The sequence below is a fragment of the Nasonia vitripennis genome, chromosome 5, assembly GCF_009193385.2.
Source record: "Nasonia vitripennis strain AsymCx chromosome 5, Nvit_psr_1.1, whole genome shotgun sequence".
NCBI classification, from domain to species: Eukaryota; Metazoa; Arthropoda; class Insecta; order Hymenoptera; family Pteromalidae; genus Nasonia; species Nasonia vitripennis.
Genome location: NC_045761.1, coordinates 25,217,259 through 25,242,534, shown reverse-complemented (window position 1 = coordinate 25,242,534; position 25,276 = coordinate 25,217,259). Strand labels below are relative to the sequence as shown.

General features: G+C 48.2%; 2 protein-coding genes across 7 annotated transcripts in view; both read left to right on the top strand.

The window, feature by feature from the left end:
- The window catches only part of LOC100113985 (transcription factor Sox-2), a 306,878-nt gene extending 303,522 nt beyond the window's left edge, over positions 1 to 3,356 (top strand). For all 6 annotated transcript variants that reach the window (XR_004345063.1, XR_004227827.2, XR_001729193.3 and 3 more), the window contains one exon: positions 3,107 to 3,356. Coding sequence is in view for 1 of the 6 variants with exons in the window: in XM_016985738.3 (XP_016841227.1) it covers position 3,107 (1 nt within the window). In the remaining 5 variants the exon portion in view is untranslated. The remainder of the gene's footprint in view (positions 1 to 3,106) is intronic.
- Positions 3,357 to 11,284: 7,928 nt separating this feature from the next.
- On the top strand, positions 11,285 to 12,865 carry LOC100680340 (zinc finger protein 525-like). The gene is made up of 2 exons (XM_003426582.5): positions 11,285 to 11,660; positions 11,987 to 12,865. Exons 1-2 carry the CDS (start codon positions 11,301 to 11,303, stop codon positions 12,683 to 12,685), a joined length of 1,059 nt encoding a protein of 352 aa, XP_003426630.1. The 5' UTR covers positions 11,285 to 11,300; the 3' UTR covers positions 12,686 to 12,865.
- The last annotated feature ends 12,411 nt before the right edge of the window (positions 12,866 to 25,276 follow it).

The window sequence follows — 25,276 nt, the reverse complement described above, 5'->3', positions numbered from 1 at the left end:
CTTCCGAAAAAAGACCAAGCGGACCAGCACGTAACCATCCGTGGCTCGTTCGGAGCGAATTGCGCGATAAGTTCCCCGAAAGACATTAACGTTGCGCGCGTGCACAGTATTTACAGGTATATCGCGGCCCGCATTCCGACGTTTGAGGAGGTGTTGGTAAAATGATTTATTCCCTCGCGGTGTAACGAGATGCTCGAGCAAGAAATACTTCGATACAGTGTTTTCACGACGGTGTGTATTTTTAACGTATACATATGCAAAGTCTAATTATATATACATTCGGGAGAAAAAATGCCGGGTTACCGCCGACTTCCGCGAACGAGATTAACGCACGGTAGCCAGGCAAGTAGTCCGAAATTTCTTTAAAATTGCCAAAGTAATGGTCTCTGCAGCATTTCTCGCCACATCTCGAAGCGGAAAAAATTATCGATCGCCCACAACCTTCGCGCTAACGTTAAAGATATGATCTATGCGTAATGTGTATGCCTTAGAATATTCTAAGCTACGTTCAAAAACAAGTCCAAACGAATCACACGCGGCATGAAAAACGAAGCCCACATGATACAAGCCGTTCGTCCTCCAAATTCAGCGTGTAAACGATACAACCTCTCTTCCTCGCGATGATTGCCCGAGAGGAATCCGTACGCGGTCAAAAAAGCCAAAAGCTTCTCGGAACACTCGGCACCTACTCGTGTGACGAAACGCGAGCATCTGTGTCGGGCCTCACCTGACTAATGGACCGGCCAAATTACATTATCGTCGAATCGCTCGCCGCGCGACAGTTACTAATACGCTTGTCGTTTTCACGGCCGACGAATCGTGTGTATGTTATATGTAGGCCTGTGGGGAATGCGGTGATTTTTTTTCATTCCGTGTATAAGCTGCAGGGAGATCATTCCGATGAATTAATTAAAGCTGATGATCGTGTAAGAAGCTTTGATTGCCCCGAGATTCCCGTCTGAGAAAGTCGTTGGGATTCTTGTGGTCGGTATTTTTTTATTCGGTGTGCGAGAGATTAACGGCTTGTTTGGAATATCTTACACGTGTTTTATCGCTTCATCTATGCGGTCGAATCCATCTCCCATTCGCGCATAACTCACGGCTGTTTTATTCGCATTCGCGAAAACGCCAATTTTCCGTCGCTCGTAGCAAAAACAATCGGCAGCGGTTGGGCTCTCCCGACCCCCCATTATGATTCCCTCAATAAAACTCCAGCTGCCGGCGAGCATTATCGTGAAAACCGATCAACCCGCTCATCAATCCCGAATAATAAAATTCCGAAGAACGAGAGCGCGGATCGGCATCTCTTTCTCTCATCGCTCATCGCGGAAATCGCGCAGAGAGAAATACCGAAGCTCTTGGCCCCGGCGCGCATTAACGGCTCGACGAGCTTGTCAGTTTCCAGGAGCCGATGACACGAATCTTTGTCTCTCTTTCTCTCCGAGCTCTCTTTTCCTCCGGCGCTCTGACACGCAGTCCTCTCTCGCTCCACCCTCGACGATTCCGCCAGCAGCAGCGGCGGCAGCACTTTAACCGAGAGAGAGCGAGTTGCTTTTTACGGAATCGACAGGAAAAAAAAAGAGACGCGGGGGTGAGGACCGAAATCGAAATGAGGATCGGGGAGAGTAGATAATGGCCGTGTATTAGGCTGGATTGCCACCGATATGCCGGGGTGGCTTTGTTTTCTTTTACTCCCGCGAGCCGTCTTGTTTTTCATAATGGCTCGTCATATTTCGTTAAAAACGGCGATTAAGTTAAAGCGAAACTTCGAGAGCAAAATTATGCTCGCATGCACGTTTCGCGCGAGCGCAAAACACGTGCCGTCGACAAAAACATTTAAAATACATCCTCCATATACCTGGCCGGGGTCGACGTACAGACAGACTCCGTCGTCGCCGGCGAGAGTCTCTACCCACGCGCTGGCGCGTGTCTCCGTCAGCGCAGAGAACGAGAAAGACAGAGACAGCGGCAGAACTTCCCGAGTAGTACAGTCGTCGTCGCGGAGCGAGCTGTCAGCGCCAGGACTTCTCACTCCCACAAAAATAATTACCGGGAGAGTAAGCGAGAGAGAGAGAGAGAGAGAGAGAGAGAGAGAGAGAGAGAGAGAGAGAGAGAGAGAGAGAGAAGCGCCAGGACGAATATCCCGGAGAGTATATACGGTGATATCCTGGAGCCGAAGGCTATTGTGCCAATCGGACGGACGCGCCCCGAGGAGAGAGAGAGAGAGAGAGAGAGAGAGAGAGAGAGAGAGAGAGAGAGAGAGAGAGAGAGAGAACGGCTCGATAAGCACGAATGCGAGACTTTCTCCGAGCGGCTAATAAAAATTCATTTGTCTCGCGCGTGCTGATCCTCGATGGGGTTTAAACGGCTGCGCGTGATGCTCGGGTTTTATCGAAGTTTGTTTAGGATAATTTCGGAGCAAAATAATCGATTGTTCGCGATTTTCTTGCGGATTCTCGTTGCGTTTCGGTGGATTAATTCAGGCCGAATATTATGTAACCGAAAGAATCCCGTAATTACCCATTGAACAAATTACCGTTCACTCCCGCGAACGTATATTATAAAAAGGCATCGGAACTCGCACAAAAGCGAATCTCGCGAGATCAATCCCCGAGAGATCGGGATCCGATCGAGTGGGCTGACGATGATCATTCGCGGAATTAATAAAGCCGCGGAAGACTTTTTCTCTCTCGCCTGTCCCCGGAGAAACGATTGTCTCGCGGAACGAGGATAAAGTAGGTTCTCTCCGCCTTAACACGCCGGAACAAGCACCGCGATGCGATGTGCGTTCTCGATACTCCGGGGAATCACTTGTGCGGGGGAATTTGTGCAATGCAGCGACATAACGACCTAATCGAACAATTTCCTTCCGCTCGTCTGCCTTCCAAAGCGGACAATGCGTTTTTCGCGGATAATGTTCCCGGCCTTCGGGGGAAATTTTTCATTTAAATTATGAAGCCAATGCTTGCGCGTCCGTTGTTTACGTTTCCTTATTGATAGGTTCGCGCGATATTTTCTTACGACACGACGCGTGTATCATCGGGTTGGGGGGATATGAAATTTATTGACGGTGATTTTTAATGTTCTTTTCGTTGCTTGATTGCAGAACCAGACCACTGCGGGCTAAAATAAACTCGACGCTGTTCCAGCCAAGAACCACTTATAAAGAAAAGGAAACAATACAACTAAGCTCGTTTTAATAAGTTTGTATGTAGTTCTTATTTTAAGGATGTATGATAATGTAAGTGTTGAATAAACCAACTTCGTTAAGAGATACACTTTATTAGCACTTCAAACCTCTTTTTAATGTAAATACAATGAATTATTATAAATAAATCTGTAATTAATCATCTGAATTGTAGTTGATTATTCATTAAATCGATTTCGCAACATAAAGCTCGCTCTCGTTGTTGATTATTGATGAACTCCCATATCCTGAATATTCCCTGTCAATTCGCTATGTCCATACGGACTTGTTTGCTTTGATTAATGATGGAGCTGAAAAACGACTGGTTAATTTATTTATTAATTTTTTACTTTCGTTATTCCAGGATAATCAGACATTCCCAAACCCCGAGATCCACCAATACCAACTGAATAAGTTTATTATCACGCTTTCTAGTTATGCCTTTTTTTTCTAAAAACAATAACAACGCACCAAGAGATCCTCCACAATGGCGAGCCGAGGTAAGTACTCCTTCATTATTCATTTTGTACTGTATAAATTGCAAACGACGATGAGATCAAAAAGTGCGATCCCGGCAAGCGTGCGGTATCAAAGCGCAAAAGGCTATTTCAGAAGGCCATGCGCACAGGTACACAGTGCACACCTTGATACAGTGTACACGCTGCACTGTAAGTCGCAGCGAACGCGCGCCAAGTGCACAACTTTGATGTCGCGCGCGCGAGTTCTCGTCATTAAAACGTCGCGGCAGGCAGCTGGATTACTCAAGCCGCCAGTCCCTCTCTTACTGCAGCTGACAAAGTGTCTCGCAGGTCATGCGCGATCTCTTATACGAGCGCCACTTAATTAACAAACTTCCGGCAGCGACTCCTCTAATTAGAAACGGTTTAGGGCAAATATCGCGCCCGCGCGCGCCAGCTCTCCTTGCCTACATAATTCAATCCTGTGCCGGCTCTTATACATTTCTCTGCATCTCACTAATTAGAGCTAAGATAGCTTTCTTTTGACGGCTCCGAAGACGCTTATCGCGGAATCGAGGATTTCGAACGGGTATCTCCGCTCCTCTATACTATATAGGTACACTAGTGTCGATGACTTTCGCCTAATTAGCAATCAACTCGCGAATATTGCCCCCAAAGAAGCGCTATGACTTATTCCAATCAGAGTACAACAATTACACCCAATCACCGGAACGACTCTGATCGACTGCGCAACTCGCGCAGCCAACGTAATCGTCGTGAGCATAAAAAAAAATTGGAGCAGGGTCCATTTTTCCGTCCCGCTCTTTCCGGCGTCGAGAGGGCAGCGGCGCTTTAGTACTGTCTGTCTCCCTCGCCGCGTGAGTGTGGGTGGACGCGAACGTGCGCGTCACCCTGGAGACGAGGCATCAGCGCTCGGACCGGAATTCGCGATAGGCTGCGTCGGAGGGTTCAGCTGCCCCTGAGACGTCGGAGCGAGAGAGTTGAAACGGCAGGGGAGTGTTGGAGCCGAGTTGTGTAATGGGTGAGACGGTTTTGGGGGCATGATTATTATTCATCGTATTCGGAGTGCGAATTAATATTCCGAATTACGTACATCACGTTAATAAAGCGATTCGCGAAATAGCGATATAACAAGCGTATCAAAGCCCTTTGATAATTCACTGCAGCGCTGAACCCGTCTAAAAATAAAGTCGCCCCCGCAGCCGAAAATAAAAAATCCACAACAAAAATAAAATCACAGCGTAGTATAGCAAAAGATAACTCGAAAGGAAATCGGAGCGTCGAGCGCGAAAGAAGAGGGAGAGAGAGAGAGAGAGAGAGAGAGAGAGAGAGAGAGAGAGAGAGAGAGAGAGAGAGCAGGAAAAGCCGGGAAGGGAAGCACTCTCGCGCAACTGCGGCGTTGCTCTCCGCAGCGTTCGCCTGATTGGCGGCCGCGGACTATCGACCAACCCGCGCGCTCGCCTTTGTTTTAGCCAACCACCCTCCAGCAGCAGCGCGCAGCTCTCTCAGCCTCACCTCACTCCTGCGCGGGCGCAAGCCGGAACCTAACCTCAAACATGTCTCGCCACATGACAAGCGCTCTAGCGGTGGGGGTGGAGGGACGTGCCTCTCGCGCGGATTTCTCGAGGCTCCGTCGCTTTTTTTGCCCGCTCATCCGACGCTTTTTTTACCGTCGGTTGAGTAGGGAAAAAAAGACAGCGCCCGCGCGGTTATGACGGGCCGCGCTGCTGAAGGATTTTTCGAGGGCCACGGAGCTGACGTCGACGCGCTGCTTACCTGACGAGTGCTCCGATACTTCGTTTTTGCGCACGGTTTCGTGCGTTGTTTAGAGCGAATTTTTGCTCTCTCGTTCCATCGCGCGTGTCTTTTAGCCCGTCTGACCAAATCTGGAAATTCAAAATAATCCTTTGCGCGCAGGCCGTGACCTAAAATTCGCAAATCTCAGTTCGCAGCACAGACGTTGGCTGCACTCTCTCGCTCCGTCTTTTAATTAATAGAGCGTGCAGTCGGAAATGCCTCCGCCGCCCCCTCTGTATATGTATATATCTGTTCTGCAGAGCTGGTGGAAAAAAAAACGAGAGCCGTGCAGTGCAGGGTGAGGAGGGCGGCTGCAGGAGGCTTTTAATGAGGATGAGCGAAATAAACCCTCCGCCTCTAGCGCTTGTCCGTTTCACTTGCGCCGCGAGCTCTCGCTATCATTCTTTCTCAGCGCCGCCACTGCCGCTGCTGTGTTTCTCGATTTTTTATCGCTTTTATTATTTCCGCCTTCGTATTGTGGTTCTTGTTTTTCCCTCGACGAGCTGGAAAATTTAGGCGCCCGAAAATATTACTGACGAGGCGAGGATGGTCGTTAAGGTATTGTTCTCGATCGGTCGTTTTATTTATGTCCCTGTATACTTCGCTGAATTTTATATACCAGTTGAGCTGAACTTCAAAATTATTACCAACGAAATAGAAAACCATTATTTTAATTTAAATACGCATTCACGAACGAATAAATTTTAATTCATGAATTGAAATCCCGCTCGCTGCTTATTTAATATTTCAAAATACATGAATTACGAATTATCGAGCATCGCAAAAGTAATTCCAATCAATATTGACATGCTCAACAATTAAAGAGCGTTTTCCAACGATTTAGCGCCAGCGATGTTTACTACTTTATAATTAAACGCCCGGTGAAAACATTATACTAATTAAACATATCGAAAAACAAACGAATCCGCGTTCCAGCTACCAAATAATAATCAAAAATACCCGCAACTACTACACGAGTCCTTTCAACCACACGCATCAATCGAGAGCAAAAATTCAGGAAAATAATAGACGAGCAATTCAGCTCTAACGCTATCAGGATTACTCGATTCTGTAATTCCAGCCAATTTTCTTGTTTTTCCTCCCTCCTCCCCGCCGCAGAGTTTCGCCATTGATTATCCCGCGGGCGCGCGCGCTCGTGATTAACATCCGCACCGCATTCACCGCCGCCCACATCCACTCTCCCGCTGCAACATACGCGGAATCGCAATATTCCATCTGTACATTCAGCGCGTCCGTAAAATCGTCTATGTAAATGCATATCCCTGCTGCCTGCGTAATTCGCGCACTCGTCCGTTCCGATCATATCGAGCGCCGCGCGTATTATTAATATTAATAACGGCCGGGAAAAAGTCACAGCGGGTCGTCGTCAATCAGTCCACCGCCGGTGGACAATCTGTCCAGGGAATCATTATCGGCGCTGCTCTCGCAATCACAAGCGATGCGCGCACGATGAAAATGCGTAACGAGCCCGTTCCCGCGGGCTATTCTGCGACACCCCGCGTGGGGAGCTCAGCAGATTATTCCGAGAGTCGGCTAATTAGCCATATTTTTCCTGGCTTTTCAGCCGACTGCAGATGCGACGAGAATTTTTTCGATAAACTATTTGTACGATCAACCTCTAAAATACTGTAAAGAATAACTACATCGCGTATGGGTAGACCTGTACAAAGGAAGAGAAGCAGCGAAGAAGAAGAAGAAGGAAAAAGTAGCGGGACGCGAAAGCAGTTAGCAGAGGGATTAGGGTGAATTATTTTGGCCACCCTGCATAAAAACTTCCATAAATCACCCGAATCACGGCGGCCTTCTCTCTCTCTCTCTCTCTCTCTCTCTCTCTCTCTCCCTCGAGATCCTTGTCTCCTCCTCGTTTCTCCGGCTCTTCTCTGTCTCGCGCGCGCGCACACCTTACGCCTTAGATCTCTATCGCGCATTCCGGCGCGTTCGCGTGTCGACTCAATCTAATTTTTGCCGCATCGCGCAGACACGAGTTCGCCGGTTTTTTTCTCGTCCAGTACAAATTGACCGAACGGGGGGTTGCCGCGCGGCGTATCAGATTTCTTTCCACTCGTTCTTTTTAATTGCGGTTATGTAGGCCCGTCGATTTCACGGCTTTTAAAGTCTTCATTTTGGGAGAACGATAAGAGCGTCCGATGTCTAATTAATTAGTCGGAGCGAAAACCGAGCGACCCCTTTGTAATCTCCCCAAAAATCCGAAAAATTCGCCACTCCAAAACAAAGGAAGAAAGAGCTCTCGAAAAAAAGTACACACGAGCAGATGTCGCAGGCTCTCGAGCTCTCCCGCGCCAACTGGCCTCCACCTCCAGCATCGCGTATGTGCGGGATTGCCGTCCGGCGGTTTTCATTACCGTAAGAGCCGATTGCATTTTTTACGTTCTCAATCTCGTGCGGCTCTCTCTCTCTCTCTCTCTCTCTCTCTCTCTCTCTCTCTCTCTCGGACGCCGCTCTCGTCCCATCTAATCACCCCTCGAGCTGCGGCAGCGACCCCCGCAGCAGCACACTGCTCGCGCGGACAATCCTTCGGACGCTGCAGCGGGCTCTGCTGTTATATACACTCTGTGTCGTCGTCAAGGCTTCTTTCATCCCCCGCAGCGACGAGAGCGGCCAGTCTGCAGGAGAGGCAACGGCTCTTTCTTCCTTTTTATCGGACGCGCCGTTCCTTTAATTTACTACTATCGGCGGATTTCCAGCTGCTGCCGCCGCGAGGGCTTTTAGACCTCGACCTCGCTTATCCTCGTTTTTTATTAATCGACTTTGAGCTGGATTGCCGCTGATGGGATCGGGTTGAGGTTAATGATATTTCCAGAGATTGCGGTCTCGAGGATAAAAGAAAGAGAGAGAACCGATACTCTTTGTCAACTGCGAATCGCGAAACAATGGCCGCTGGATTATTTTAATACTTTATCGGTTTCTTGGTGCGATATTGATATACCCGCTAATTTTATCACTCGACGAAAGCAATCGGATTACCGTCAACTTTGCGGAATTATTTTTTAACAAGAAGACAAAGAAGACGCGTTGGGATTGTCTCGGAATTCTTCAAAGCGAGAGTACACACATACTTTGGCCCAATCAGAAATTAATCATCTGCGGGTACGTCTTTCCGTCGATTTTCCCTCGCGGTATTCCGACCCTCCGACGAGACTCAGAGCGTCGATTCGATTTTGCGTAAAAACCGGCGTCGAGTTGCCTTTGATGTTTCAGCCGCACGCAAGCTTCTTACGCCAATTATTTCTTGGATTATTTTTTCAAGCTCGGCTCTTTTCGCTACACTACGTTTCCCATCATCACCAAACTTTTGCTACGTCAGATGGCTCGATCTTCGCGATTTTTTTTGCCTATCAATGTTCCCTCTTTGAAGCCCGTAAGATGCTTCTCCAAGCACCCCCCATCATTGTCCCGAATTTTAAAGATCGCGAGCTTTGTCTCAGACCGCAAAGTTCATTGTTAATTAGAAGCGAGAACTTGGCATTATTAAGGCGGCTTTCGAGCGCGAGAGGAGCAAAAAAAAAATTAATTCCTTTGACGAAAGAATCCACGAGACAACAAGCGCGAGGCTCGAGAGGCCTCGCCGCGGTATAAACAAAAATTACGTCCCTACGGCCCGCAATTTGGCGCTCGTCCGGGAAGAGAAAGAGTGCGCGACGAGTGTCAGAGTATAACATGCGAATATATAGCGCGGGCTGTATCCCCCGGAGGCTGGGCGCAATTAAGGGATGACCTAGTGGTTCTTTGATGTCCGCTGCGCGGGGATTCGACGGAGCGCGCGCGACGCACGTGTCGCGGCTTACCTCGATCGTTGCTGCTGTCAAGCCCCGCAGGGGCTGCGGCCGAGGAAACAGTGAGGTGCAATAGAACGTAATCATTACTAGATGTTTTAATGAGGCTGTAGATCGATTTTTATCGGGATTCGACTATAATCGATGCGTTTACGCGAGCGTATGAACGTCTGTACTTAACACCGAACGAGAAATCACTCATTTCCATGACAAGCTTCACAGCCCACTGCGACAGTTTCATTCCGTAATGCAGGGGCGTGCGCGCGATACGCCGGGCATTCAATTTCACCTACGCGAACGCTGCAGCGGACAGTACTTTGCATTTTAATCTGATCTTTGGCAGCGGCGTCTTACTTGCGGATAATCTTCGGACAAGTATGGCGCACGTGGCCGTGTGCTGCTGCACGACATGAGATACCATGGACTTTTCTGCGCGAGAGAAGGGTGAGACTCTCGGGCTGATTTGACTAAGCCGCAGCAGACAGAGAGAGTTCATTGTATCGGGGGAGTGAGCTTAATTCGATCTAAGTTGCGGGTACACGAAATGTTTTTTCGAAGGGTCTGCGTGTCAACTGCCTGTGTCTCTCTACCCCTATATTGTACGAGAGTTATAAACGCGTTAAAATTCAATCAAGTTTTTTTTTCGTTGCTCTTAATGCAAAAGCATATGCTGCCGAGTAAATATGCAGGGCGTGTGAAACTATAGCTGTGCATGATATTTTTTTCATACTTATGCATTACGAATCTTCGTGTACTTTTTTCACGCAATATTCATCCCCGAAAAAAAAGGAAAACGCCGCCCGAAAGCGATTTCGCCGTCCTCGCCCGTCGTCTCATCGAGTCGCGCTCGAAATCCCGATAATCCGCGATGAGACACAGATTGAGTTCTCCGCCGAAGGGAAAAAGAAGATTGAAATCCCTCACCCTCTCTCGTAGCGGAGACTGAGAGAGGAGGCTGCTGCGCTCCGCGGGGGATGATAAAATTGCGGACTAGGACGGACGGACTCGTCGGATGGACGAACGCGGCAGGTGTTAGCGTAAGCCGGATCGAGCTTCTTTTCCGCGCTCTCGGCTGCTAACGCCGGCTATGCGCGTGTACAGCTGTTTTGATTTTTCTCTGCGTTAGTTCGTTGTTATACTGAGAAAATTGTTTGAAAAAGTTGTTATATTTAATATTGTGACCACTTCTAAAATCTTGCCAGATTCGATTTTTTTTCATTGTTGTTTGATCATTAGAATGATTTATTTCTCCAAGCAAACACTAAAACTTTATTCACAAATATGCAACGGCTTCCTAAACACTGCCCGACTCTTTGGAATTTTCCGCGGGAAAAGCAGCTGACGTGAGCGTTAGCTTACCTATCTAGTGTACCCGCTGAAGGAAAGCGCTCGCAATTTGTCCACTTCTCCGATCCTTAATACTCTTACATAGCGTTTGTCACATGTTTGTGTGTGAGTATAAGCGCGACGTGTCAATTGGCGACCTTGAGGAAACATTTGCGAATCTTATGCTATAGTTTTAAAAGAACCGATATTCTTGACGAAACACGAGACTCCATATGTCAAAATATGAGAGTGAATTACAGATCGACGATGCGAACCTGTAAAATTGCAACAGGGATTATGCGCGTGGATCTCATCTCGCATTTCTCGCATCTCGATTTCGCTTCTCGAAAGGCTTCCGTATTTCGTGCGTGAAATCCATCTCCGACTGCAGCTTCTCTGCGATGATCGTATCCCGTATCAGTTGCAATAGCTTGATATTAAGCTCCTCTCACGAGTCTCAGCGCTGATTAATAAACGTTCTCTTTCGAATTTCCAACGGATAAAAAGTCACTCGTCGTTGGCATCGTCACGATTAACCGTATGACGATTCGGACGCAAGTCAACAGAAATGTATATCGTTTATACTACAAGCCGTGTACACAATGCCGGCAACTCCGCTAATCCGCTGTATTGCTCGGCTTCTCAAAGACATTCAAAGGGCATTTTCCAAACGCGCGAGGCTTCCAAATTACTTGGATGTTGCCATTCGATCGCCGAAGCGAGGACGAAGTAACACGTGCCGATTACTCCTCGCTTATCGTCCTCAGATTCGCTTCTAGCCAAGTTGAAACGGCTTTACCACGTCGGATCAGTGTTTTAAGTGAAAATATTTTATTGCGTTCTGTGATATTATCCGATAATCGTGCTGTGGTGAAGTGTTTGTCTCGCAGGATCGTGAGATTTTTTAAGAGAGGCATAATGCGTGTGAAGACTGTACCAAGGCACCTACCTCGAGTGCGGAAATTCGAAGACAACAATTTCGTTTGCTTAAAAAGCGTCAATTCGTCCAGCTACAAGGATATGATTCAAGAGATGAACCTGGTGATTCGCGAACAGGTGTGTGATTTTTGTTTATTTTCTTGTGGCTTTTTAATAAGCGCGTTTTTTCGTTAATTGTTTGCCAGAATTTTTACAAACATCAATTTGTTGATGAAAATAACCATTCGAATATTGTTCGAGACGCTCGTCTATTTCCGTGAATTCCGCGAACACACAAGCTCGCGATCAAACGAGCCATGATTTCTCGGAACCAAGTGACTACCGATATCGCGTTCGGCATGTGTAGTTTCGCGTTTATCAAAACGTTCTAACTCGCTTACATTGTCCTCGCTCAAGAACAGCGCGAAACAAAAGTAATTAACGATCGCATTTCTCTTTCACAGAGCATAATCCCGCAAAGCAGTTTCGAGCAGTGGCAGCCGTTCTCCACGGACGTGAAGGTAGAGGCGGTGGATCTCTCGGTGAAGAACGGCTCATCCGTCGCTCCAGCTCCAGTCGTCGAGGAACACAAATTCAAGGACACCTACCTCTACCAGATCATGACGGACCCGAACTTCCTGAAGAAGATCAACTGCGAGAAGCAGCCGAGCAAGAGCTCCTGCCCCTACTGCAAGAAGGAGTTCGCCAGCGAGTCCGAGATGAAGAGCCACCTGAACGTCCAGCCGGACGAGTCGAAGCAGCTGGTCTGCTGCGCCTGTGGCAAATCCTTCGCTCAGAAGCGCTACCTGCGTTACCATCAGCGCTCACACTCCGAGCGCAACAAGTACGCCTGTCGCATCTGTACGCGCAAGTACTCCAGACACGACAACCTCACGCGCCACAACATCTTTCACACGAACCCCGACAAGTTCCCCTGCAACAGCTGCGAGAGGACGTTCGCCCGGAAGGACCTGCTGAACAAGCACCTCAAGTGCCACGAGAATAAGTACAAGTTCCACTGCGACCTCTGCCAGAAGTACTTTAAGGGGCCGATCACCCTGGAGAACCACATGAAGCTGTTCCACAGCTCGACCGGGGAGGCCAGCGGAGAGTCGTTTTCGAGCTTGCGCGCCTGCATGAGCAACGGCGACGAGAAGCATTGACGTTGAGTTTGTTGTTGTTGTTAAGATTAGTCTACGTTTATTCGCGCGATTCAGAGTGCGCCGCTAACTGTTGACAGTTGGACTGGCACCTGTTCGATTTTTGTATACTTTTGTATGAAGCAAGTAAAAGGAATCTCGATTTTCTATATGCATGCAATAAATTATATATTCGCGTACAAAGATGCGTTGTGTGAGGTTTCATTGTAAACCCAGCCTAAAACAGACTCCGTTAACTCTCGCACACACACGCGTATGCATATCTTCTTGTGTATACATTCTATACAGTCGCTGCGATTCGTCAGTCTCGTCGGTCGCAATCAGTCGTGACCGGCGCAACCTGCGCCTGTCCCACTGACATTTTTCTCTCTCTCCTTTACTTTTTCAACTGCATCAGCAGCGGCCGTATCGCGTATCGCATCGCGAGATCGGGGTAAGCCGGGTAGCCGCGTTCTCTCTCCGCGGGGTTTCGCGCGAGAGCCGTTCCGCGTCGCGTAAACAACCCTGATTTATTGGATGCTGGAGTGGAGTCCACGTATAGTTCTGTATACTCGACTATTGCTCGTACGCCGGTATAGAGTGTCGGATTTGCCGAGGACGATCAAGTGGGGGGAAATGGAGGCATTACATCGGATATTACTGCTTATACCGAGGGAAATTGTAACCTGGCTCTGAATCGCGAGGTAACGAGGAAAACGCGCTCGGATGATCGTCAGAAATTTCGTCATCATCCCCTGACGCACGTTTTGTAATACGACGGCATTGTCGAACGACTCCGCGTCGTAAATCACGTACTCGGTCAAACCGAGTCCTTGAAACCGCGCCAAATCGAGCAAAAGCTCTCGTGAAAAATGAAAAGACGGTGAGGATAAGCCTCGCTTGAAAAACTAGCCGAAGCACACACACACACACATACTCACTCTCCCTAATTCCCTCTCCCAGCGCGCGCACAATTAATATCTCGTGCTATCTCTGCGATCTCTCATTATAGCCGGGGCGCGCGAAATTCGCATGCGGCTACCGTGCGCCCCGCGGGACGTCGCGAGAGTAGCGCGCGTATAACGAGCCGGCATCGCGTGCCAATCTGCATCCGGGATTTATAATCTCGCGGCTGAGGCGCGCACGAGGATGTGTAATCGTTGCTGCTGCAGGAGATGATGCGCGAGAGGTGTGGGAGAATCGCGTGACTTCGAGGATCGAAGCGCTCTCTGCTGATGCCGATTTCAGCGAGGCTCGGATTTATATTATTGCAGTGAGCGCTTGTTGAAATGCTCGTTCGGTTGGTTAGTAAATCAGCAGGTGTGTGTGATACACGTATATAAGTGCGCGTGTTACGCAACGGTAAACGAGCGAATCGAGCAAAGGCACAAATAAGATTGACAACCAGAGTCCTAGAAATTTAACAGATAGCGTAGTGTCCGTCAAATCAGAATCCGGGCGGCATTCCCAGCGACGGGAGTCACCGAAATTCCATGGAAAGTTCATCTCTCAATCTCCATAGACGGCCGCGGTCCGGGATTCTGAAGAAGAAATATACGCCGAAAAAGAAATAGCTGGCCGGACACAAACGAAAACCGAGACGGCGGCTGGCACGCGCGCATTCTCGGCTTTATACGTGCGCGCGTATCAATTAGGGAGAGTTATACGTCTCGAGCCAAAAGGATACAAGGTAATTTCTGGACGCGTTGCCGTAGGTGGGGCTGAAGATCTATTTCTCCGGTCGAACACAGCGTATAAGCTCAGAGCGAATCGAGCTGGTGCTTCAATGGACTCGAAATAGATTCGGACGGGTCCGGTAAATAATTCGTCGATTATCGCGAATTTATTAGTCCGAAGCGTAATTCATACTAATCGCGAGCAGCCAGTTAAACAGGATTCTCTCGTCTCGTGCATGTAGATACTACAGAGTACAGCGGTCGGGCATTAATTCAGCGAACGATTCAATCTCCCCGCGTATTGCGCGCTTGCGGGCAAAACGACGATCGCGGTGAAAAATCTCGAAAATTCTCTCCCAGGATAGCGGCTGGCGCAAGTAGTCCATCGAAAAAGACAAACCACGAGCGCGAGGCAATCAATAACGAAAGCGAAAACTTGTATTTTGAGCAGCGGCAGCGGCAGCCTCCCTGAAAACTCGAAGCGGGAGAGAGAGCAGGCAGTCGTTGAATGGCCACTTGGCGTAGGTACAGGAATGCGCGTCGATTACTCATCTCTCGAAGTCTGGCAGCGGAGAGCGAGCGAGAGAGATGATAATAAGAAAAAGGACCGCTCGCGCAACAAGTCGAAAAGGAGTTGACTCGAGAGATACACTCGCTGCAGCTCGCACACACGTACCAAGCCGAGAGTAGAGAGAGAGAGAGAGAGAGAGAGAGAGAGAGAGAGAGAGAGAGAGAGAGGGACGGAGAGGTGAAAAAGGCCCGGTGTATTTCAGCGATAATCGGCGAGAATCGCACGATTCGCAGTTCGAGCATCGCTGTAGGTAAGCCAGGAGACTGCGCGCGTTTTCTCGCGCCCGCTGCAGGGCGGACGTTTAACATATGAGCGGCTACCAGTGTTATTAATGCGCCGGGAGCGCACCTCCGTTTTCTCGCCTCCGCTGCGCCGCCGGAGTAAAGGAGTGAGCGAGAGATAGGAGAGGCCACCCGCCAGGGGGAATGCGCCCCCGAGAGAGAGAGAGAGAGTGAGAGAGAGAGAGAGATAGATAGATAGATAGATAGATAGGTCTTTATTTGCTAAGGCAAAAAAAAATAATACAATTAAGGTCACATAGACTGTGTCGCTACAGTCTAACAAAATTATAAAATACAATATATACAAATATCGTCACATATAATCACATAAAAACATATTTGGTCACATATAATTATCACATAAAACTTTTCAAATATTACGTTGCACATTTATGGTTTGGTCATAGACCTATCTGTATTGCACATTGGAAATCTAAATTACGTAATACTGAATGAATTTTTACGGCCTCAGGGCCGAGTCTGACTAGATTAAAACTAGATTAAGGTTAAGAATCAAGCGCCAGAGGGCTCAGAGTCGTCAAGATTCCGTGGCCAGCAGGTGCCGCCGTAGTGCCCCCTTAAAGGAAGCGAGAGATGGCAGGTTTCGTAGAGTAGAAGGGAGAGAGTTCCAGAACCGAGCACCCTGGACCTGGAAGGCCCTAGCCCCGGTTTCAGTACTGACGGTAGGGATGCTCAGTTCCGGGGGAACTCTCCTACTGGAGGGTCTCGGCTCGTGTTTGCTGAAAAATGAGGCCAGATACGAGGGTTCACCGATCCGAATTACCTTGTAGAGTAGAATGGCCTCATAGTAGAGCCTTCTGGAATCGGTGCGAAGCCATTCTAGACGCCTCCGGTAGGGACTGATGTGTTCATCCCTCCCAACCCCGAAGATGAATCTCACACACGAATTGCTCAGTCTCTGTAACCGTATTCGTTGTTCGGTAGACGCGTCCAGGATAGTCACAGCACAGTAGTCGATGTGCGGTTGTATAAGTGTCTCAACTAGCCTTCTGCGGAGAGTCTCAGTGGTGCAGCCCCTGATAAACCGCAGGCTATACAGGGCTTTGTTGACTTTTTTCGTGATAGCACGAGAGAGAGAGAGAGAGAGAGAGAGAGAGAGAGAGAGAGAGAGAGAGAGAGAGAGTATAGGTAACACGAGAGCCGGGACACCTTCCGCGTGAAAAATGCCCTGGACTGATTTTTCGGCCCAGCTTTCCTCCTCTAACACAGATGTTGCTCTCTTGATACCCTCGCGCGCGCTGTCTCTCGAAATTTCCGATGCGCCGGATAAATTACGAGGCGGATGAGAAATTCCCGGCTACTTACACATTAAGATACACGGGAGATAAATGGAGTCGGGCTCGAAAAAATTGTCGAGCTCGTAGCAATAATTTGTGGCTACCGGATGCTACCGCGGCTAGAGTTTCATATACAAAACGACTTCGAAGCGAGGTTTTCGCTGAAAATTCCAATTCGTCCGCGGACACGCGATACGTCGTATATTTCAGCTTTTTTTCTATCGGACCGACTGGGTTTTAAAGTCGATTTTTTATGCATCATACGTATCAATCACCGCAGCCTCGTAAACGAGGTCGACAACCCACCACCTGCGCTTAGCCCGCGTAAATCAGCCGCGTATGTCCCAGACACGACTTTTGATTTAGTTTACTTTATATAAACGGGTTTTATTATTTTTAGAGGCGCGATAAATCAAACGCGACTGAATTTGCATACGCCGTAAATCTCGCAATGCACAAGCGCAAGAAGTCGACGGGCGCTCGTCGTGAATCGTGTAATGTACTGCTCGCGCCCCGATAATAATTTAAATGACCCCGCGAGCGCTCGGGCGAGAGTAAAAACGATAAAGGATAAACGGTACGATAACTTAATAAATTTCCCCCGTTTTTGCGCTCGCATCCGGGCTCGCGTTCCTTTTTGCCTCGATGTCTCTCGCGCACGGACGACGACTTTTCAGACTGTCGTGCTGCACGAGGTGCCTTCTGTGGCTTCGGGGACGAAAAAAAGCTCGATATTATGCATCGTTTTTACGCCGAATAACCAGTTATGATTTATCTAGCGGTCATTTTTAAGCCACGCTTATAATCGGTAGGAGGTTCGTAGCCGAAATAGAGTTCTAATTGATAAAAAGTGTCAATTTTTCAGTCACAAAGAGACCACTTCCTCCGCACCGAAGAGGAAAAAAAACATCCTGCACTCGTGAGTGAAATTCACGAAGGAAAAATTTTCGTACCTCCGGCATTAAAATTCCCCGCGGCAGCTTCCTCAGCCTCTCTCTCTCTCTCTCTCTCTCGCGCGCGCGCGTGGGTGTTCACGTGAATGAGCCTCACGCTGGGCGCGTGCGGTATATAGATCTCCCATCGCGCTCCTCTGCCTTCGGAATAATTAACGCGTAAGAGCCGCTGCTGTGGGTCCCCGTGCGCGAGTGTATAAGAAATGAGAAAGAATCATTTTTCGACAGCTGGAAAAAGGGCTGTCCGTGCATAGATATGCGGAGGTAGATAACCGGCCGCAAGTATACGCAGGGGAGGAGAGAAAAGTGTCGCGCGCTCAAGAAATTGAGATGAGAGGGATCGATGCGAGATCTGATATTCGCTCGCGGAGGTGATGCTGAACACGTCGATGAGCTGCCTCGAATGTGTATTCGTGTGATAAAATTTTGTTTATTCATGAGCAAAGGCTGTAAAGTTGAAAATTGTAACCGCGCGATCGCCGTGAACTTATCGCGAGCTCATCACGGAAGCCCTTAGTTGCAAGCGACGCCCACGTCTGCGCGATAAAACGGCATAATCCCCGGCGGAATCCCCGTCCCCGTATACGTCTTCGTTGACTCTCTCGTGTGCCCCTATACCGCGCGCGACGGTGCGCCTAGCTTCGAGCCATAAATAATTAATTGTTGGCGGGGCAAATTGCAGGAGCGAGAGCGTAAAGCGAGCGACGCGCGAGGACCCCCCGAGCTCCCGCGGACCGGAGGCATAAATTAGGAGGGAAAACGCGGGAGCCGGAGAGAGAGACTTCGCGGGGCCCGTGCGCGTGTCTATAAGACTGGGGAGGTGAGAGGATGCGTTGTGGGTAGTGGAGGAAGGATGGCAGTGGGAAAGGCAGATCGAGAGGATAGCGCGGATGAGGAGAAGGAAGGAATTCGAAATAATTCGGGCATTTGGATGCTATTGTCGAGCTGACGTTTCCTGCGTATAATTTTGGATCGCTGTTATACAATGTATAATATGTGTACCGAGGCAATTAGTTTTGATTTTTATTCGGGATAGACGATTTTTTTACCTCGATTCAAAAGTTGGCCCAGTTGCCGGGCGTTAAGCAAGACAAATCGCTGTGGTATAGCATTCGAAAACTACACGTGAAACAAGATACGATGACCAAGGCAGTTTTAAATGCCGGGCTTTATGGCGGCGATTAATCAACGTAATACTCGAACTCTTACGCATTAAACGCTTGTACATTGCTGCGAATTTGTAAACGCATAAATTTTATTTTTTAATATAGCCCCAATAAGAGAATTAATTCTGAACTTGGAACTAAAATAACGTTAAATATAAGTAAAGTGGAAATACACAGTGTGCGCGGACCGCAACAACCAATAAGGAAATTTCGACCCTCGTATACTCGAGCCCATTAAAACCGTGTCGTACACGAGTGTTTTTAAAATACACTGATTATTTCATAAATATATGCATATACATACCTCTACTCCCCTTCGAGAGAAACAGCCATCTCACCTCTCACAGAACAAATGAAGCAGAAAAGAGCAGCTCCGGCCAGCCCATAACGTTTTCGATAACTCGGACTCCCGACGCTGCCAATTAATTATGCGCCTCGATTTCTTTTTATTGTATACACTCCCGCCGCTCGCTATGGCGGGAAAGTCGCGTATGCATATATATATATATATATATATATATATATATATATATATATATATATATATATATATATATATATATATATATACGCGTAAACGCGCGCGTCTGCGAAAACAGGTAGCAGAAGCCCGCATCTACCTTCGAGGAATTTCGGGCTGTAAAATATTAGCGCCGTTTCGTTTTTCGGCCGCTCCGAGGTATCCTTTTTTTGGACGAGGAGACTGCTCGGCTGATTTTTTTAGGCGAGGATACGTACGTACGTGTACCGTTGCGATATTCGAAATAAAATAAAAGTTTCATTGGTCGAGCATTTGTTTTTATCGAGATGATTTCGCAGCAGATGCTGCCCGCGATTCATTAACTCGCCTCGTGCTCTCGAACTGTTTGCCGATTCTTCGTTAATTTTTCATACGTATATATATATCGCATTTTTCAGCCGACTAACAAGCTACCGTCTTTGCAAAAAGTAAAAAGCTTGAAGAGTTAATTACACCTGCCGTAAAAAAGTAATCAATAACAACGACTCGCTCTCTCTTTTCACATTAATAGCCGTAGCGCCGCCGAAAGAATCCAAGAAGCGCATTGCGAGCTCGATACAGCATCTCCCGTTAAAAACTGCCCAGCCTTGACTAGCAGCGGCAGTAGACGCAGTTGCGTGGAAGATGAGCCGACCACTTCAGGGAACTCGCGCACAGCGACGTCCTCCTCTCGATCAAGTGCTGAGCAAATATCGTATGACGCGCCGGCGGCAGCGGCGCCCGTACCGCCATCCGATCATCTGTTCCGGCGTGTATACGTAACCGTAAGTCGTAAGCGCGCGCGTAGCGATTATTATTAACGATACGTAATCCGACAATGGATATACGCGTTACGTACGCGGATGCTTTATGAGAACTCGGGGTTATTAAGAGTTTGGAGATTTTTCGTGAGAAGAGTGATCGAGAGTTGAACTTATAACGAGACGCATCTTTGAAGTAAACGTCTTGTAAAAAACTGCAGTCGTATGCAAATGCGCGACGTTCGGGAGCTGCGCCTTCAAAAAGGCGACCCTGAACAATAGAAAAAGAGGAAACGAAGCACGGCAAGCAAATCAAACATTGTAAGTTCGCGCGCGCGTCTCTCGCGCTCATTATGGAGCGGGAAAATAAAAATACGCTCTCCTCTCGCAGCTCTCGGGTAATCCGTGCAATAATGGCTATAATCAGGTGATTCGCGCGCGTGTAATAATATTCCGAGACTCGAGAGGGAGAAAGATAAAAAAAGGCGACAAGCGTGCAGGTTCCTTGGAGAAAGAGTTTCGTCTCGTCGTTTTTCGTCATCGCGTGCAGCGTCTCCCTAACTCACCGACACTTTCGCGCGCGTACACTCTCTCTCGCCTCTGCACGGAATTTGCACAAATTATACTTTTGTCTCAAAGGTTCGGCTACTTTTTCGAAATTTTTCGGACTGCGCCTGGTTTTTCGAGTTTTTTCGTTCGCCGGGGGAGGATCCGCCCCGAGAGTGAAGACTTTAATGACTGCGCTCGCGCGCGCTGAATGTGGAACGGGGCAGAGAGAATTATTTCGTGATTATTTTTTTCGGAGAGCCTCGGGAGTAATTAGGCGGAGCAGAGCTGCAGTTTGGCGTGATTCGATTATGCTTGTTATCAGCGAGTTTTTTTACGTATATATTTGTGCTTTCCAGTTACTGCCATTATTTCGCTTATTTCTTACAATTTCTTGCGGGAATCATACATTTCACCGTGGCATCCGAGTGATACATCGGAGATTGTCGCATCGAACACCTGTTTCACTTTCATCTCACACGCGTACAATAGTCGGCCATCCAACGGTCAATTAAGCAATCATCGCTTCGTCCCTCGTCTTTCGCGTGTCTCACCTCCGGCCGATGCACAAATTAACCGTACGCGATTCGTTCCCATAGGATCGAGACTCGGAATACTTAAAATTTGTCCCGAAGCTGTATATCGGCTACCAGAAAAAACAACCTCAAATTTTCGGGTTATCAAAATTCAATAATGAAGCTGCTGCGAACGCGCGCATGCTAATGCAATCGGCTAGAAGCGACTATTATATTTCAACTCGTTCTCTCTCTCTCTCTCTCTCTCTCAAGCTCGACTTTCACACGAAATTAAGTATGCTAATTCACAAAGCAAAGTCAAAAATTAGAGAAAGACGCGTAGTCGCGCACAGCTCTAGGCGATTATTCAGAGAAACATTCCCAAGGAATGCATCCCGTATCCATCGGCGATCGATCCGTCGGGCGAAAAGAAAAAAAATAAAGGACCCGCGAACAACGATCGCTTATACCTCCTGTCTACCCGGGCGACAAGCTCGAGAAAGTAAAAGTGTACGTGTATCCCCGCGCGAGATAAGCCGCGAGTTGTCTCTTGCGCTTTCGGCCTGATCAAAGTATCGAGCCGACAGTCTACAATAATCCTATCGAAGCTTCGAATCTCTAATATCTCGATCATCGCGGATACCTCTGCATAGCGTTTTCTCGCTCGCTCTCGGCTCGTGCAGCGGCTAAAAATTTCGATTGCGCGCGTACGAGTGTGTTAATTCACGCTCGCGCTTGTAATGTTATATGGAGGAGCGACGGGCCGCCTTTCTTCGCCGCCTTTGTCATTGCGCCGGTGGTTTGTCAATCACGCTGTGTGCTACGTATACCTACGTTGTACGTATTGATAATGATAGCTTTTGTGGGTGACCGGCGGCTTGGATGGAGCATCGACGGCTGTTTGATGCCTCGTGGGAATGACGGCGACTTGTGTAATTTGTTGTCCGTGGCTCTATTAGTGGGAGTGATTCGGACGTTGGAGCCATTCGAGCCGCTTGTATAATTTATATATGTATCGGCGTTGATTTGAAAGGGAATAAGGGCCCGTTGAGACCTGACGTGTGGAAATGACACATCGCTGTAAGTAGCTCATTACTGTTGGGAAGAATGCGCGTAGCGTTTAAAGTATTGTCTTATTTCAACGATTAATCAGGAGTGAATTTCACACCAATTTATTTTGCTTTTCTGACACCGTAAGTACTTTTGGTGAGACCTTGTCAATCATTTTCGTGCTCCACTATAAAGATTGCGCAGTTTCACCCGTGCATGCAAGCACACGTTTCATCTGCACTTCCGCTATGCGCGTAACAATATTCCTCTATACGAGAAAGCCCAATCGGACAAGCCAGAAGTGCTAAAAAGAAGAAAGACCGACGGAGAGAAGAGCCGAGCCGCTGCAGAGAAAGGCTCCCAGAGCGATCCATAAAGAAGCCGAAGCCATGAGCCCAAGCTCAGGATCGGGAAGAGGGAGAGAGAGAGACGTAGCCGCGCGACCGGTTCGATGAAAGATACACGTCCTAGAGGTGTCGGTGCTCGCGCCTCGCGAGAGCTGCATACCTGACAGGCCGCGGCCGTCATTACACGATGACTTGGCGTCCGGGTGAGCGAGACCGAGGGACGCCTGTCGAACGCAATCGAGAGCTTCCAACGCCAGCGGGGGGAGATCGAACAAACGGTTGTTTTGTTGCGCACGCGCTTATCTCGGCGATTTTTCCATTTTTTAATTTACTTATCGCAGCAGAGCTCGTGTAATTACTCTCGGCCGATGCTGCCGGTGTGGGTTAATGGGATTTTTGGCTTCGCTTGGTTTTTTTAATCGGCCGGTGCATGATGCATCGTTGGTTTCGCGCTAAATAGAAGTGAAACTTAAAGTGTACTACCAATAAAAAGAAAAAGGTCGAAAAGTTCAACAGCGGGCAGCTGATGTGGAAAAGCCGCACGAAAGAGCGACTTTCTAATGCGCGCGTCTCGATCGATATCGCAGATACGGGCTCGATCGCGCCCATATATACTCGCAGGGGGGCATTTCTTATTTCCCGACAGGTGACTCTCGCTCGCGATGACTCGCACTAGTTCTATCTGTCTCTCGCTGTTCTACGTCTTTTTAACCTCACGATTTAAGCCGACTGCGGGAGTGCCGAGTTAAGAGCTTTGGAATAATTTTTCTGATCGCGCACGCGACTGCAATCGCGATTTATTGATCGAGCTATTTAGAAAGGACTTGTTGTATATTGTTTCGCTGGATCACGTTACGATTTGATGAATTAGGTTTAATAGATATATTAAAATCGACACTGCAATGGTCGGAGTATAATTATTTTAATGATTTAACTATATGTGTGCAAAATATCTGTCGTCGCGTATAGTCGTAGTTTCGGAATTCGGCAAATTATCGTCCGCTGGAAGTCCAAGTCGAAAAATCTATCATCCCTTGAGCGGTGCCAAGGGACACCACGAAGGTGCTATAAGTGTGAAGTCCGTACCAACACCGACGATCTCCGCAGCAGATAACAATCTGAGATGTGCGTACGAGAGTCGGCCGAGATGCCATTACGGCTGTTATAGGGAGAACCAGTAATTTCCGAATTAGATGGAATCGGAGGGGCAGAGCCCCGAAAAAACGCGTGTAACCGTGGGATGTGTAACAGGTGCAGCGTCGGGGCGAAGATCTTCTCTCGCGCTGGAATCAAGACCAGAGAGAGAGCCAAAGGGTGCCGATCTTTACTCTGATTATTCGGAACATTTTTGGATTCTCCGGACACTTGCAGAAATTGGAGCGATTATTTTCCTTTTAAACCATCGCAGAGTTTTGTTTTTCTCAAAATAAGACAGCGGACGCTTTACTCGTCCGAGCAACTAACGCGCACCATACCAAAAAGACACTTATGATGAGAAAGACGTGGAAAAAAATAACGACGGCCCTGAGCCCTTTAGCGGGACGACTAGTGCAGAGTCATCGACTACCTAGGCGAAACTTACACTCGGAACTCGTTTCTCCTCGAGCGAGCGGTGTTCATACGCGCGCGAAATACACGGCCAATTAAAACGCCTCATTAGGACGACTTTTTGGTGGAAATATTAAAAATCTCATCAAACCCAATCATTCGTGATTAACGGAGAACAATCTCCCGCTCCTCGACCTGCACCACCGCAATAATTCATCAATACTCCCCTGTTGAAAACTAAAAAGAAATTAAGATATTAATAAATGTAAAATAAGCTCTGGGCGGCCGCGAGAAAGAGAGAGGGAGAGAGAGAGAGAGAGAGTCTACGCGCGCAAGACTCGCAAAGTACTCGCCCGAAGCGCACGACCGGGAAGAAAAGCGCCGAGCGTTATATATGTATAACAAACTAGACGCGAAGGCGGCGGCGTCCTCGTCGTCCCAAAAGGGCGACGACGGCGAGCGCCCGTAGGCTACTAATTAATTACTGTGATTAATCAGAAAAGTTCGTAATTAGAAAGTTTCGCGCTGAAAATTAAAATGGCGAGGTGAGTGACGCCGCCGCCGAGAGCGAGGAGGCCGCGCCTCCAACTTGCTTCGAGTTCCCGTGCGCGCGCGCTTTATTTTTCTTCTATACCTTTTTGGCCGCTACTGCAGAGTATAGCGGTAGGGGGATGTATATTTTCTCAAATTTCCGCGTTATTTGCTTTTCTTGGCCGAAACTTTCGCTGCAGGCTCTAATGGGTTGTGTTCGAGAAAGCTTGGTATAATAATCAGTTGAAGCTCCGATTTAACATTCGATCGGCGTGAATAATTCGATTTATCAGCTAAATTACTCCCTTTTCTCTCTTTTTAAACTTCAACTTCCTACTTCGCTCTCCAAGTTCCGAGCGCCCATCGTTTTTTCCACTATACGTAGATTCACGCAGATAACAGCTGGAAAAAGAAAACGCTCAAGCTTTCTTTCGCCTGCAGCCGAGCGGCCCGGACTTTCCCGATAAACTCATTAATTAAGGTGGATCGTCCGCCTCGGCCAAAGTTCGCTGGGCAACGAAGCGCGCGGGGCTGTATAGGAAAAGAGCCGTCGTGCGCGAAAATGGCTCGCCTCTGGAAAGCTCTCTACCGTAGGTATTGCAAAGGAATATTAAAAATCGGCCCTCACATCGAAGGCCCACTTATCCCTTGAAAAAATCGTAGCTCTCGAGAAAGCAAAAGTGTCAGCGCGGTTCGCGTGACTCGCGCGTGCAGGAGCAGCAGCTTGAAATAAACGGACACATTCGTAAAAACGAGAGCCGTGTATAATAATAAGAAGATGAGAGGCGCTGCTCGAGCCGCGAACAATCGCTGCACGACGAGTCGTACAAAGCGCTGCGCGCAAGAAGCCGCTCGGTCGCGTGTCCAAAAATT